A 17,035-nucleotide genomic window follows, 5' to 3' on the forward strand; every position below is an offset into this window, starting at 1 on the left:
CAAAGATAATTTCTGCCATGCTTTTTCTTTAAGCAGATTCCCCCCCCCCCCCCAAGCGAGTGGGTAAGAAACATAAGGGAAACATGATCTTTCTGGCCAGATTATGTTTGTTTCTCTCTCCACTCCCAGCTCAATACCCATAACCGGCACGTCACTAGCTTCTCAGCGGTCTGTCACACTGCAGATTTATGGCGGATCTAGTCTCTTCTATGACTGTTTTTCGCCAGGAAAGACAAAAGAGTACTCATGAGCTTCACTGAAAAACATGATTTTCTGCAGCTAGAGCTACAATTGTCATTATAAACGCCGAACCCTGTGTGCAGCCTACCCTCAGAACATGTGTCCGCAGACAGACTAAAGGAGGAAACAGAGATAGTTGTGACATAATCTCATTGTGGTGAAACTGCTGAGCATGGGGAATGCAGGTATGACGGGATACTGGGGAGAGAGGGGAAAGGGGAATGAATGCCTTATTGAAACGGAAACTTAAACATGATGCTCTCTCATTTCCTCCTTGCCTCTGGCAGCATGCTACTTTCCTGTTGGTGACATCCTGGAAGAAGGAGTGTGAGAACCCATCCAAAAAAATCTGAATCCATATTGCACTTTTCAGCCATCCGTTAGACTAAATGAGCTCTATTCTTCTCTGGATACTTCACCTTCTTGGCACTGTGATTCAGCAAGACTTTTTCTTTTCGTTTTTAAATAAATATGTGTCAAGCAAAACTATTAACACAGCAAAATCTAAGCATGGAAACATTTAGTTAAAAGCAATTATTATAAAACATTAGTCAGGAGCTTTCTATTCCTTCTGAAAAGTAAATGGTGGGATCTCACAAAAAATGGTTCAGTCAGCTAGAAGACAGAGAGAACCTTCTGCTGCACGCACTGAGGGGCTCTCTGTTGCCAAAGGTGAAAAAGACCATATGTGCTCCATTTGTTTTGGCTCACAAGCCAGTGCTGCCTAGGAACTGAAGATTTCGATGCTTACATGCTGCAAAAGGCTCCATGTTATAGGAGCAAGAGGAAAATAGGAAAATCCAAAGAGCAACAGCAACAGATTCTAACTCAATGCCGCCTGTGTCAATATGCAACAGGAAAAAGAAAATTGATGTTCTCCTACAAAGAGCTCTCGCTTTCTCTTTTCTCTCCTATTTAATTTGGTTGAAATTAAATGCCAACAAAGGGCATAGCTGGTCTGGCAGTCTACAAGGATTTGACGAAGGGATGAGCAAATGAATCAAACAGATTTTAATCAAAACCTGGTGGCAAAGTGTGGTGGGGATGGTTACAAAACAGATCATGGAGGTTAAAAGATCAGATCGTGTGGGGAATGTGTCAAGTATTTCAAATCAAAGTGAGGTGTGTGTGTGTGTGTGTGTTGTGTGTGTGTGCAAGTGTGTCTGCTTTCACAATAGTGAGTATTTCAACCCTGTGCATCTTATAAAATGGTTTCGCATTTGACTGACCACTCTGTGGAATGGTTGGGGAAATAGTGTCATTTTGTGAATGGATATAATAAGTAGGAGCCAATGGACTTAATGTAATGTGAGCAAATCGCCCAGCAGGTAAGCAAGCCAACAGTGATGGAAACTCAGGTCTGTCTGATTCGAAGTCTAGCGATTTCTAGGTGAGACCTCACCTGTTCAGCCATGCATGATCATAGTTTAGCAGTAAGACACCTGTGAAATTTTGAATACCATTCTGGGACTCAGCAAGAGTAATACTAGATGACCCGGGTCTTCCACGTTTCACAGCAGTGGAACGGAGATGCTTTGGAAGCATAAAGCAAGATCAAATGGATTAACTTTTACAGGCAAAATGTATTTGAAGAAGAAAAAAAAATGTGAAATTGATGATGTTCATTTCATAGAAATATCCGTGTTGGGTAAAAAACAAAACAAAACAAAACAAAAAAATGTTCATTCTAATAGATTATGAGTGATGCTACAATAACAAACAGATGTGACACTTGCTACTGAGGAAAGAGAGAGAGAGGGTGGGGAGGAGATAAGGGAAATACAACCAGGATACAAAGTGAATGAACTGTAAAATACTACTACTAATAAATAATAATAAATAAATAAAACAAAATCTGAAAAAAGAAAAGAAAAAGAAAACTCCCAACGCATTTTGCTTTTGGCTGTTCCTACCCTATATGCATCTACATTCATTGTTATGGAAAGTCTTTGGGGGCTGAAGTTTGCTGAGACTGTGACTCACACGTTCAGCCACCTGGCTTCTTGTAGAATGTCACCGTGAGGCCTAACAGTGGTTAGAAATAATGACTGTTTGCTTGTTATGTATGCGTGTTCACATGTTGCTGTGTGTGTATGTATGTGTGTGGAGACTAGAGGACCTCAGGTGTCCCTCAGGCACCGTCCATCTTTTGCCCTTTTTCTTGGTTTTCTGGGGGATAGGGTCTCTCAGTGGTCTGGATTTCACACAGGATGGTCCTCTGGCTGGCCAGTGAGCTCCAAGGACCTGTCTATTTCTGCCTCCCCAGTTTTGGGGTTATAGACATGCCTCATATCTATTCTCACTGGCTTATCCCCTCAGCTCTGACTACATATTAAAAAAGAGAATAAACTGTGGCCAAACCACTTGACATTTTTTTAAACAAATAATTTGATATTAAAAAAGTTCCATGTAAAACTAAAACAAGCCAATGTGATGTTAAAATATTTTGTGAAGGTGTAATTCTTTCTGTCTATATGGCCTTCACTTCCAAGCAACGTGAAACCCATCCTTTCCTATGTAGTTTCAGTTTTGCAATATGCCACTTAGAACTCATCCCAACTGCATTATGCTCCTAACAGTCCATTAAAATTCTTGTCAAAGGCCTCTAATGAGCTCCATTTGGACAAACAGCAAGGTCAATTTTCCACCCTCATCTCGTTGGACTCTCAGAAGCTGTAGAAAGTTAATCACTTCCTCATTAAAACACTCATCAGCCCTCCGCTTTTTCTCACCCCACCCCCTCCTCTTCTTTCATTTATGGCAGCTCCTTTTGAAACCTTTCGCATGCCATTTCCTATGCCCCTTCTTTCTAAACGTGGAGCCCTTGAGGTCTATTCCGTCCTATATGCTCTCCTGGATTACATGGCTTATCCCTTAGGTTTTAATACCATCTTTCAACATGAAAATATCCCTTTGTACAGGGTCTTTCTCCTGATGTTAATAACTAGCCAACCCAGACGAAGGCTTAACCTGGATCCTCCTTTACACATAGCCTTCCTCCTCCATATTAAATCCACTTGTGGGTTGCCTGTTTGATCTCTAAAAGGTACCTCAGTCTATTCCCTCTTTATCACCTACACATTCACCTCTCTAGTTTCTCAAATAGCTGCAGAGCTCTAGCATTTAGCAGAGGATACGCCACACGACAGTTGGCAGTCGCAGAATTATTGGTGAATGTTCGAAGGCAAGTAATAGGACAGTCCCAGAATTCCAACCACTGTGACGTGTTTCATTGTTTCTGTTTTAAAGAACACCCTGGATTTGGATAACCAGGTGACCCACATACACAAAGAAAACCGCTACAAGTAGACAGATTGGCAGCTGAAAGAATCAGAACAGTTTACAGGAAGGCATACCTTTTACTGAGAGAAGGGAGAGATTTTTTAGGATTTAAAAGTGAGAAAACGTGCTATGGTCTCAGACTACTCAGTGGGCCACTTGGCGCATATATGCCTAGAGAGGCCTCCACACGCATCTCCTGTAAAATGATGAATAATTTCTCAGAGGGACTATATCATTATTTGTGCCACTGAAAACTAAACTGGACAAGACACTGGAAGATTCACAGCAAGTAATGAATTCCACTGACTAATGAATGGCAACGCAGATGCCATTAAAAGTTTCTATTACAGGATGAGCAATGGACTCACTCACAGGAGAGAGCTTTGATAACAAACCCATTAAAAACAGCTGTGGCAATGAAGTCTGAGAATAATTAATTTTCTGCAATAGCTTTTATTCAAGCTAATTTTGTTTGTATGCCTGCATAAAAGATAAGATTCTCTAATCCAGGAGCAAAAACAAAGCAATAAAGATGGGAATGTTTTTTCTTTCTACCAGATCGACATGAGAAAAAAATGTATATTCTATATAAAAAAAATGAAGCATGGTTTCTGTATATGGTTAGTTTTATTATGGTTTCTGCTTGAGACAGTGCCTCTCGTTCCTAAGTGAGGCCAAAACATTCTCAGTAAATTCCTGAATGTTGACTTCTTGGTACTCAGGCCTCTTCAAAGACACTCAGAGTGTGGTGCTAATGACCTAATAATAATACAACCTTAAACCTGAAGTGATCCTCACAGTTTTCAAAAGGTTTTCATGTAATTTGGTCCTCACACCAACCACGATGGAGACACCCATGGAGTGACATTATCACTAAAATATTTTACTTTTGGTAACCATTATGTTGAGTGTTCTGTGTTCTGTATCCAGTGGGGAATGCCTCAAAAGTTATGTCTACACCCATCTTAAATGCAGTGGGACTTATTTGAGATCACATCCAGACAGAAATTTTTATGTATGTAAGCACTCAGAGAAGCCAGAGTAGCAAAACTTCCTGTATGCAGTAAAATAGTGTTGTACTGTACTATATAAACTTTTTTTTTTTTTTTTTTTTTTTACTATTTTGCAAATGTTTTCGTTGATAAGCAGCATTTGACCAAGGGGCAACAGAAATCACGTCTGCATTACATTATGACAACATGTCCCTTCTGTACATCTAAACAAACTAAGCAAAAGAAAGGACCCTAACTAAAATGTTCAATCCCCATCCTGAAAGGCAAAGAGGATGGACATCAGAAGAAAAAGAAAATAGGAAACAACTTCGGAACCTGCTACAGAGGGCCTCTGAAAGCCAGAAGAAAACAGGAAACAACCTTGGAACCTGCCACAGAGGGCCTCTGAAAGCCTCTGTAGTATAGACTGTCAAAGCAGATGCTGAGTCTGATGGCCAACTGATGGGCAGAGTGAATGGAATTTTATGTAAGAAGTGGGAAATAGTAAGAGCTGGAGGGGATGGGAACTCCACAAGGAGAGCAACAGAACAAGATAATTTGAACACAGGGAACTTCCCAGAGACTCATACTCCAACCAAGGACTATTCGTGGAGATAACCTAGAACCCCTGCACAGATGTAGCCCATGGCAGTTCAGTGTTCAAGTGGGTTACATAGTAATGGGAAGAGGGACTACCTCTGACATAATCTGATTGGCCTGCTCTTTGATCACCTCCCCCTAGGGGGGAGCAGCCTTACCAGGCCACAGTAGAGGACAATGCAGCCACTTTTGATGAGAACTGATAGACTAAGATCAGAAAGGAGAGGAGAACCTCCCCTATCAGTGGACTTGGGGAGTGGCATGCATGCAGAAAGGGGAGGGAGGGTGGGATCGGGAGAGGAGGAGGGAGGGGCTTATGGGGGGGTACAAAATGAATAAAGCGTAATTAATAAAATTAAAAAAAAAGAACTCAAATGGTAGGGAAGCTTAGGAACAACACACGAAATTGTAAGGTGACCAATGGATTAGCAGAAGAAGACAACAGACCCTTAAAATGGATGGAGAGAGGAAGATGACAGAAGGACTTATCTCAGGAGTGTGGCCCCTGGCATAAGCGGAACGTCCATGAGAGCAATGGCACAACGTGATGTCAAAAGCAGAAGTAGAGAGTAGAGCTACCCTCGGTCTACATCCCCCATCCCCAAACCTAGACTCTGGCCAGTGGCTGAATCCATCCAGAAATCAGTGACAGGTGACCCCTGCTAAGCCTGAGTGATCAGGTAAAAGGGGAATAAAAACGGGTTGTGAGCAAACAGATGAAGGACAAGCACAGTCACAAGCTGTTCAAAAGACACCAGCGTTTCAGACTCACAGCAAAAGCTGGCCAGCTTTGACTGCCAATGATGCACATACAGATTTTCAGAAAAATAAACCAACAGGAAGCACTGCAACCCAGAAATTATTCTGACCTGCCCTATAAAGATATGTTTTAATTAATTCTTCAAGAAATTCATAAAATGTATTTTGATCCCATTCAGTCTCCACTTCTATTCCTAATGCCTCCCAGATCCTCACTCTTCACTCCTTCTAAAGTTAATATCCTCACTTCTCTTTTAATAGCCTATCGAGTCTAATTTGTGTTATGCATTAACTCTTGAGTACGGGGCCATCCACTGGAGCAGGGCCAACTTACAAGGGGGCAAGGACTTAGAGAAACCTGACTCTCCCCCTTCTAGAAGCTGGTAACTGTCAACAGCTTCTCAGCTAGGGCTTGGGCTATGAGCCCTTCCATGCTAAGATGTCTGGTTTGATCTTATATAGGTCTTATGCGGACAACCAGAGCTGCTGGGAATTGAGTGCAGCAGTCCTGTCATGTTGAGAACTTGCCTTGTCTTCTTACAAACAATAACGAACTCATCATTTTTAGACAATAAATCAACATTAACTACATTCTAAGTTTTAACCTCTAGTGCATAGGATCACAGTTTATTTTTGTCACTGTTTATCTTTCTTTGTTCTTCCACATGCACACTGTGTACCTAATACATTTTCTTATCGGAAGATGAATATTTAAAGTGCTGAAGACAATTTTATCTTCATCTTAAGTGAAGTAATTAGAGGACATCTTGAGCTTATGAAAACTCATAGGCCCCCTAAAAAAGATTTTTAGAATTGCTTCTTAACAGGCTAATTCTGGGAATGAACACAGTTAGGGCAACACAGAATGTAATAATGGACATGGGAAAAATCTGGATACACTTTTGTGCCAGGGAACTCAGTGAATGTCTTAAACATTTACACCCAATAATTGGGGGTTAGCAGAACACACCCCTACGGAGGCTGGAGGCTGGAGGCTTTTCTGCTGGCACTCCAGTGGCTGGGAGCCTCCTCCTTTCTTTGTTGCTTCTTGTTCACTTGAATAAATGCTTCCACCCACTCACCCACTCAGGTCTCTGCCTTTTTTCTCTTTCTACCTCAGCTCTGTCTTTGCTTGTGTGAAGTTTTCTCATGTCTACTGAATGCTGTGCTATCAACTAGCAATGTTTGCCCTTCTCTTTCTTCTTGGCACCTCTTTTCCAGGAAATCTCCTGAGTTAATGCCACATCTTTACATTATATCCATGAATAGATCATGCAATGGCTTGTCATCCGATGCTGCACCGGTCTTCCAGGATATACGTTCCTGCCTATTTAACCTCTTGTTTCATTCAGAGGGGTCAAGACTTAGGTAGATTTATTCCTTAGACATTGGCTCCTTGAACAGATGCTTCTACTTGAAGATTATAACAACTTATCTAAGTGTTTTGAAGATCAATTAATTCATGTTTTAAGGTGATTTAAGAATATGTTAGTGAAAATTTCTATTAAAATGCTAATTTTTATTAGCCACTCTTTCATGTATGTATTCTCTTTCAGTTGTTTCGTAAAAGGTCATCTAAGCAGTTACTATTAAAGTCTTTTAAAGAATGAATGAGGAACTTAATTTTATTCTGAATTCTGATTTTCCTTTTCAAAGTATGTTTTATGATTTCTAAGTCATTGAAATGCAGATCTTTTGATGATTCACAAATATATATATATATATAATTTTCATGCTTAAAATTAACATATATGGGTTTATGCTTAAAAATCAGGATATAGAGACTTAAAAAATTACAGGGTGAAACAATCAATATTTGGAAAGTATCTGTTGTACAAGTACACCAAACATGCTCAATAGCTGTCTCAGTTGGGCTCTAGGGGTTAAATGTAAAACATTTTCACAGTACCCGAATTATTTTAGTGTAATTGCATTCAAATTTCTATAGTAACTTAAAAATAGTCATTGTATAGAAAAAAACTCCCACATTGTCATGATTTCTTGATATTATATTCTTACATATATTTTATTTAATCCTCTTCAAACCCTTTGTAATTTTGTATGAACATTTAATAGCTTATGTGATCATTATTGTAGTAGACACAATAATATCTGTGGGTTATAATAGTAGAAATTGTACTAGTTAAGAAAAAATGTTTATGTTTTTGTCCAGGGGACATGCCTGCTACTCTAGAGTAGAATTTGCTGTCTCTATCTAACCCTTTGATTTTGAGGATAATTCTTACATGGATGTGTGCAGAACCCTCTCTGTTTGAGGCTGATCCAAAACCTAAGAAGTTTTCCTCCCAGCGTATATTCATATTCTGGTTTAGGTCTAGAATTTTTTTTTTTTTTTTGTTCTACTTGAGAAAACTAGAATTACCTAGATTTCATGATCCATTTTAATTTGGACAGAGTCAAAGGCATAGCTTTGGGAGATCTAGAGGAGGCCCTGCCTTTGGGTACTTTTGCAACTTAGAACATGCTATGAGGATAATTCTAATGGAAAGGCCATCTGATCAGTTACAGTGGATTTTCTATTGATAGTGGCCTATGCAATAATATAATGCATGAACACAGTTGTACATATATGAGCATATATATATATATATATATATATGTTAAACAAGAATGCATGTGAGATTTTTATATACCCTATTAATGGGTTTATAGCAAGACTTCAAGATACTGGATACATATAAGTCAGTGCGAGGGTAGTGGAATATGTCAGTGAAAAATCAGATATGATCTGAACCTTGACTCTTACTTTTGTAATTCTAATACAGTAGGAATGATGATCATAACTGTTAGCAATTCTCTACTTCCCTGGAATCAAAACAGTTTATATTTTTTGCTGCCGATGGCCTTATTAAGGGCAAAGGCTGTTGTCTTACTTTCAGTCCTGAGTCTTAGTATGCTTAGAATATGTACATTGGTACTTACCAGTACCAATGCTTAAAGACCAATGCTTTTAATGGTCATCACTCTGTTTGACTAAGAACAAAACATTCATTCTGAATAATATTGATCTAATAAATAAGAAGTAGTTTATACTCAGTACAACTCCCAGAAACACTTCAACTTCATATTAATAGATGGCCTTAGAGAAGATGATGTAGATCTAGTCTTAAGTTTGCAACACAACCCAGTTATTATTTTATATTTCAAAATACCCTCTAAAATTAGTGAAACCACAAGTAGACCTGCTATATTTTCTTGATGAATGTTCCACATGAGTCCCATTAGGAGATAATTTGGATTAACTGCTATCACTTTAAACACATTGGGATCTTCTTTTAATTACATATCGAACCAGGAGATTCAAATGCACTACTAGAAAATATTTATGTACAGATCTTAATATGCAACATATCAGAAACTGCCAGACTAATATGGATCTTCTCTGCCACCAACCATTATCCCATGAATCAGGCTGTATGCTCTTCAGATACCAAGGAGCCATTTAACTTCTTATGACTCACCTCTAAAGAGCTCATGGATATCGTTGATCCCGTTTCACTTCTTGACAGTCCTGCGTTGTCATCCAACTCAGAGGCCATGAAATTCTTCACAGCCGTGCGAGGCTCAAAGGGTAAACTCTGCATATGTTCCTGGGGTGCAAGATGCTGATCTAAGTTCATATTAAACTGGTCCATTACAGGGGGATTCATACTGAATTCAGGATTCACTTTGTAATGCAATAGCCTTTCATGCGGCAACGTTTCCATGCCAATATTCATTTTGCTTTCCTCTTTCATGGATGGCTGGGTATTTACAGAACTTCTAGGCATCACAATATAGTCACTCTCCATCATTCTTTCTTGAGGGTGGACGATGTCCATATCAGCTCCTCTTAAGTTGTCATCCGTGCATAAGTACACAGTTCTCCGCAATTCCGTGTTCTCTTTTTTCAGACATTGACTGCTCAGCTCATTCATACTCATGGGCACGTGCAAGCCTGTGGGCTGCTGGATGATGACTTTGGAAATGACATTTCCAGGCAACGTTGAATAGCTCAGCCCCTCAGGGTTCGTTCCCTTTTCTTCCTCATCGTCGTTGAGAGAGATTCGGGAAAGTGTTCCTGTTATGGTGGCTGCTCGGCAAGGGCCAATGTCCTTATGAAGCACTGCAATTAAAGCATGGTAGTTAATAAAAAGAAAGTCTTTATTTACCACTATATGACATTATTTATCTTCCTCAATGTCCTCCCCTGAAAAAAGTTCTGCATTAATCTTCAGGCAAAGGGTAGATTACCAGAGATTTCTCCATCAATCTTGCATAAAAATACAGATTTTTGTTCAAACAAATTTGCTGCTTTCACATAGGCCTTTCTTCTGAAGTTTTCTAGAAGATTTGTTCATTAAGTGAGCTTCTTGAGAGGTGGCTGTGGTGGCATATGACATTGATCCCAGCACTTGGGAGTCAGAGACAGATTTGTGTGAGTTCAAGACTAACCTGATCTATGTAGTAAGTATCAAGACAGCCAAAGCTACATAATGAGACCCTGACTCTAAACAAAACTTTGCCTGCAAAGCAACTACAGTAGAAAATTTCACCACGTAGAGGTAACTGTAGCACATTTGTTTTTGAAAGCATGAAAACATTCAGACAGGCTGAACTTTGCCTATTGCTGTCTAAGTTTTGAACAGAATCATAATTGTGAATTAGCACAGAAGTTGAAAAATAGATTATGAATATATTTTTCTACTATGAGGAAATGAATCCTTTAAAATATTCCAAAGCATGAACCACTCATACAATACCTGCTATCTTTAAAGATGCTGTTATCATTATCTATTATTGTTTTATTGTCTCTTTGTTTCCTATACTATACATCATGCTAAATGTTCATATATTTTTTCATGAATATACAATGTGGTTGTAGTTTTTATATTTTAGATTATTATATGTAAAAAATCTAAAAAGATTGAGCTTTAATATGTTATTTCAAAATCTGGCATGACAGTAGTGTTTAATCACTTGGGAGGAGGCAATGGCAGCCTTTGCTACCTACACTTTGTAAAAGCAAAAGCAGCGCCAAAATAAAACCTAAATTTCTTAAGATAATAAGAGAGCAGTAATACACTGCAATTTCCAGAAATAATAATAAATGAAACATTAAAGAGTAAAATTTGTTAGCTAATTTAATAATAGTTGAAATTAAAACAATGTTTAAAGCATTTCCAAATTCTCAGGATAGTTCTAGTTCCTAAATTTACACAAAAATTAATCCAAAGTTAATATCACTAAAATTTAAAAACATATTATGAGAACCTACTGTATATATCAGGAATGTATAGATGTTTTCACGTCATTATTAATAGATTATAAACTATGAGAGAAGTCTTGGGATCGTGAGTATTGACATCATAATCAGGATGCAAGATACATTTAGCTTTTTTACAATATGATCTGGTGTATACAAAATATCTGAGAAATGTAAGATGATCTGCTCCTTTGATTTGCTTAAAATGTAAACAAACCTGGGATGTGAGCCTCTTACACATGGCAACAATGCTGAAGCAGGACCTTTGAGAGAAATTAATCCAGTTGTGAAAGGCAGAACAAAAATAAAAATCAAACCACAAAGAAGGCAACCTGAATAGCTAGCATAAGCAGATGGACACTCCAGCAGCTACAGAAGCAGTTTCAGGGTGTAAAGCAGAATGCTCAGGGCCCATGAAGTGAGCCTTGAAAATTTAGTACATTTCAACATATGCAGAAACCCCGTGGAAAACTCTTAGGAAAGTTGCTGCTGAGCTCAACTCAAAAGGCCTTGGCCAAAGATGGAAACGGAAACGTGAAAATGTTGTCACTCGTTTCTGAATAATACAGTGGCAACTGGCCTATGTTTAAAATGCTTCACCTCAGACTCCAGGGCAGACTGGGAAAAAAGGGCACACTTTCTGAAAAGGCACCATTGAGCAACCTGAGGAGCTAGGAGCTGCATCTCCAGGAAGAAGGCCTGATGTGAAGATGCATCAGAGTGACTTGAAGGGCCTCTAACAACCCTGGTTACTGTATCCCTGTCCCACAGTTTCTGGCCTAGAAGGTCTAGGCAGGTCTTCAAAACTGCATTTCTTGGAGGTGTCAGGTGAAGCTAGCACCACTTGTTGGGGGTACCATACTTTGACAGGCACTGGTTTTGTATGAATAGCTGTTTAGAAAAAGACAGGGTCCTCATTCTTCCCTGTTAAGAACTCTAAGGAATACAAGAAAGAGTGTGACAGAGGATTGACGATTAGGAATTAAGCAGACACCTGACCACTGAAATAAGTTCAAGCCTCCTGACACAAACAAATTGGAAAAACTTGCACCATGGCTCATGAATTTTAGCAATCAAAGCAGACATATAGGCAGAGAAAATCACTTTCCCAGTGATCCTTTGCACTAGTGGGTTCTTAAAACTAAACACCGGTGAGATCATGCCTTGGCAACATGCTGTTAGATTTTTTTTTCCTACAGGAAAAGATAATTCCTACTTCCCTACAGGCCCACAATGGGCTGCCAAATCATAGCTGCTAGCTTATGAGTGCTGTGACCATGCCCAACCCAGACTGTTCTGATTGAATTCAAGAATACAAGATTAATCTCCCATGTGCTTGTGATTATGGCAAGAAATACGATTTGACATTTGTGCAGATTTTAATGGCTCTGAGTTAAATCTGAAAAACAATACATAAGGGAGTCTGGGGAGTCTGGAAGGTAGGAGGTGGGTGCCTTTCCCAGCACAGCAGTTCTGTTATAGTTATCATTACACTTAACTCCTTTATAGACAGTCTGGATGGAGACATAGAAGGTTCTATGTCAAACACTCGATGGCTGCTATCCCGAAAGAAGTTAAGAAGACAGCTAACAGAGATAAATGCAGAGGCTTATTTTTTTCCTCAAGAAAACATACCAGGAGCATAACTTTTACATAATCTTGGAAGGAGACTCCTTGACAGCACTTATAAAACACCTTTGGCGTTTTAGATGACAAGCTGACACTTGCACAGCAAACATAAATCATATGTGAATGTAGACCACATCAAGACAAGTGAATAGCCAACTCTGATGAAGGATGGAAGAGTATGCACCTGTGCATGTAGTATAATTTAAATTTATTGACAAATTGGGGGTGATTTTCCGCAGCAGGCCTGGGAAGATGTTTTTAAGAATGAATGGTGACACGTGCACATGGCTGTTAAATCCAGAGGGGGAAAAAAAAAGCAAAGGAAAACAAAACAAAACAAAACAAAAGGGTGGGGGAATCCACTGAGGTTGAACTAAATGATAGTTGATGATAGTTGATTTCAAATATTTAAATACTCAGATAAGTCTGAGTATCCACTTTTATTATGGAAGAAGACAGCGTAGAGAACAAGAAATGGAAGGGGCACCATGACTATTTCCCAAAGAGTGAACAGCGTCCAAAGCAAAGAACACCTCATTTTATTTTAAACTTAGAAGCACTCTTCTCCTGTGAAAAATTAGCCAGTGGCTAGAGAAAAGCCACTGAAAAGCCACGGGCATTAACACGCCCGTGCGCGCGCGCGCGCACACACACACACACACACACACACACACACACACTCACACACACACACACGCGCGCAGTGTGGTAGTTCATCAGTCTAGTGATTCATGGTTTATAGGTGATAAAACGAGAGACTCTCGTGTGATTTGCCTTACAGATGCCCTTATTTATGCAGATGGAAGCTTATGGCACATCCAGTGCTTTTAGCTGCTGTGGCGCTGTCAATAATTCATTCGCTATTTCTTCTCATTGCTCATTCCTTCTCTTTCCCCTCTATATATAGAGCCTTGAGGTGGTGATGACTCTCATTGGAAGACGCCAGCCACTAGTCACTCACATGAGTGTGATGCATGAAACACAGCATTAAAAAAAATACCTTTCACAAAACGATTTCACATCTTTACAGATTATACTTTAAAGACCAAAGGATTCTTACCTGATCGACAAGCAATGTCTACGTCCTTTTCGAAGTCTGTCTGTAACAAGAAATAATAACATATGGGATCATCATTTAATGAAGATTTTAAATGTTTTTAATATTCATATTTTTCTGAAGCTTGTAGATTTATGGCTACTCCATATCATTTATTGCTTTGTGCAAAAGAATATTCTTGGGGAATAATCAGAATTTTCTAGAAACAAAATGGTATATAAAACTCACGGAAAATAGGATAGTTTGGATATGGTAGCATAATACCCCATAGAAAATGTTAGAATTTTAGCTGGGACTGGTGATTCCAGTGGTAATTCTAGTTGCTTAGGAAGATGAAGCAGGAAAATTACATGTTCAAGGCCTATCTGAGCCAGAGAAAGAGGTCAAAGTCCCTGAGAGCAGGCTCAGTCTAAAAAGTTTAAAGGGGGTGAGAGGTTGTTTTTCTAGCATGCCTGAGGTCCTGGGTTTCATACCCAGTAATGAATGAAAGTGGAAGCGATGGTGTACATTTGTAATCTAGTACTTGGCATGGTGAAGGAAGGAGAATCCTAAGTTCAAAGTCCTTCTTGGTTCCAGGGCAAGACTAGCCAAAGCTACGTGAGACCTTGTCTCAAACAAGAACAAAACAAAACAAAGCAAAACAAAACAAAACAAAACAAAACAAAACAAAACAAAACAAAACAAAACGAGGCTGTAACTCAGTGGCCGAGTTCCTATATGCTTTGGTTCAAGTTCTAATACTTTAAAAACAAACAAACAAACAAACAAACAGGACCAGAAATTTAAAACAGCAGCCTAACTTTCATAAAGCAACCAGAAGGTACACTATTAGAAACACCCATAAATAAATGTCTTTCTTCTTTGTATTCTATGCTTCCTGTGTTACCTGGGATACACTCTTTCATTATGTAGCTTTGCTAAAGTCACCATTGACTCGTAGGTGCAGCGATTAAAGCTGGTGGTTTAAAACCCATTCCGGCAGCCTAGAACCTTTGAGATGTTAGCCGTCCCCCAAATTCTTATTTTAAACAAATCATGTATTAGTGGTGAAGTCAGCTTAGCCTGTTGTGAGCAACTTTTGTCAATGATATGCTTTTCTTTACTAACGAGGATCTCAAGGCCTCCTCTTGCCTCAGCCTCTCAGCGCTGGCGTTCCAGGCATGCGCAGCAATTCCTGACTTCCTTTCTGTTGTGATGACAGTAATTTCATCTCATTTCTAAAGTTTGCTAATGTGTTTATGCCTAAAGCATCCTTGACTCCAATAGTACTCTGGGCTCATTCACAGTTTGGATCTGTCACTGGAAGGGCACCCTGTGTTTTAGTCCCTTGGTGCTCTGTTTAGGCTGTGTAGGGGAACTGCCGTCACCTGAGGCCACCTGTAAAGATACGTATTTACCTGATCTGAGTTGCAGCCTCCCGAGGACTCTAATATTCAACTAAGTCTGAAGTGGGAGAGGGAGTATGATGAAAAACGGTTATGTTGTGTAGGCCAGAGGGGCCTTTAGGATCCTGACAACATCCTATGTCAATGCCTGCGTCCTATGACATTACCTGGGCCAGTTGCATCAGATATAACCAGTCTGCCCCTCACCAGCTCTCTGGCCTCTCTCCCTCCTCTCTTGCACTCTCTCTGCCCAGCTTTCTTTCCTGTGGGCCTCCCAACATGTCTCTCTCCCGCTCTCTCCCTACCCCCCTCTCTCTCTACCTCCGTCCAATAAATCTTTCATAGCAGATCTGTTGTATGTGGCATTTTTTATATAAATACTAACAAGAGCTGTTTTACAAAGCTCTCAAATATTAACGTATTGTACTTTTCCCCCTCCCAATAGATGTGACAGTCCGTGGCACCCTGTGTAAAAATCATTATCTTGAGTTCTGACAAGATGAAAAATAATCTTCACTCCTGTATAAGACACCATTCTAAATACTCAAGGGAGTCAAAAGCAGGCCCTCAATTCAAAGGCAATCCAGAAGGAACATTTATTGGATGTCAAAGTACCAAGTCTTTATTTATTTTAAAGATTTATTTTATTATTTGTGTGTGTGTGTGTGTGTGTGTGTGTGTGTGTGTGTGTGTGTGCCCACACATGCAGGAACACATGGAGGCCAGGAGGGGGCATCAAGTACCTTGCAGCTGGACTTACAGGTTATCATGAGATGTGGATGTGGCTGCTGGGAACTGAACTTCAGTCCTTTGGAAGGGCAGCAAGTACTTTTAATCACTAACTCATCTTTCCAGCTCCCAAAATATTAATCTTAATGAACTAAAGCCAAATTGTGATTTATACTATTTTATTATCAAGAATGAATATATATATATTCTTGAGAAAGCATGGCTTAATTATCAACCAGAAGGAAAATAAATGCTCACCATGATTTGAGCATGTCCATTAGGAAAAGAACTTGAAGAGTCTGCATTGATTGGGTCCTGGCAGTTTCTCAACCGGCATCTAAATGCATCTTGAACCTGTGAGGAGGAAAAACAGTATTATTTTTTCTCTCACTAGTAACTAGATGTTGTCCATGTTGATCATCAATTATGAGAAACTTTTCTTTGCTTGTATAGTATAAGACACGTTTTGTTTCCTCTATTTGTTTGTTTTTGAGGTAGGGCCAGGTTATATGTCTCTGGCTGGCTTATTTCCCTATAGGTCAAGCTGGACTCAAATTCACAGAGCGCTACTTTGCATCTGCCTCCTATTACAAAATCTCATTAGAGGCAAAGAGCAACCATTGTTTTCTGATCACAGGACAGTTCAACATCAGGATGCCCAACTCATTTCCTATGGTCTATTGGACTCCTCAAAGGTTGGTGAGTATGTTCACGGCTGGCTCATCCCAAATAAATGGCCAGGTCATGTTTTTCTTTTTTTAATGCTTGGTGTTTTGGACTTCATGTGTTTGATATTCTCCTTCTCCTCTACTACTGTGTGTTTTCTTGTTATTAAAAGCATAGCTGATGTTGTGTTTTCTCTGTATCGAAGCATTATTATAGAGAGTGAGGGACAAATGCATGTGGGTCCCACGTAAACTACATCATGGGTTCCCTGGTTCACTTTCACTTGTCTACTTGATGCTTCCATTGTTGTAGTTGAGAAGTGCTTTGATTTATAACTTTCTTTGCTCTGTTACTATAAAAACTTCATCAAAGTGTTACCATGTTGGAACATGGAATTTTGGCTGACTTTAATATGTGTTCCTCGATCTTG

At 39.4% G+C, this 17,035-nt stretch overlaps 1 protein-coding gene across 3 annotated transcripts in view; it reads right to left on the reverse strand.

Moving 5' to 3' along the window:
• The window catches only part of Adgrb3 (adhesion G protein-coupled receptor B3), a 772,331-nt gene that overhangs the window by 19,261 nt on the left and 736,035 nt on the right, over positions 1–17,035 (reverse strand). For all 3 annotated transcript variants that reach the window (XM_055606172.1, XM_055606179.1, XM_055606163.1), the window contains 3 exons: positions 16,198–16,293; positions 13,829–13,868; positions 9,356–9,999 (listed from right to left, as the gene is read on the reverse strand). In XM_055606172.1, the coding sequence (XP_055462147.1) occupies positions 9,356–9,999; positions 13,829–13,868; positions 16,198–16,293 (780 nt within the window). The remainder of the gene's footprint in view (positions 1–9,355; positions 10,000–13,828; positions 13,869–16,197; positions 16,294–17,035) is intronic.

This window comes from Psammomys obesus, unplaced genomic scaffold (assembly GCF_907164565.1).
Source record: "Psammomys obesus unplaced genomic scaffold, mPsaObe1.curated_primary_1811, whole genome shotgun sequence".
NCBI classification, from domain to species: Eukaryota; Metazoa; Chordata; class Mammalia; order Rodentia; family Muridae; genus Psammomys; species Psammomys obesus.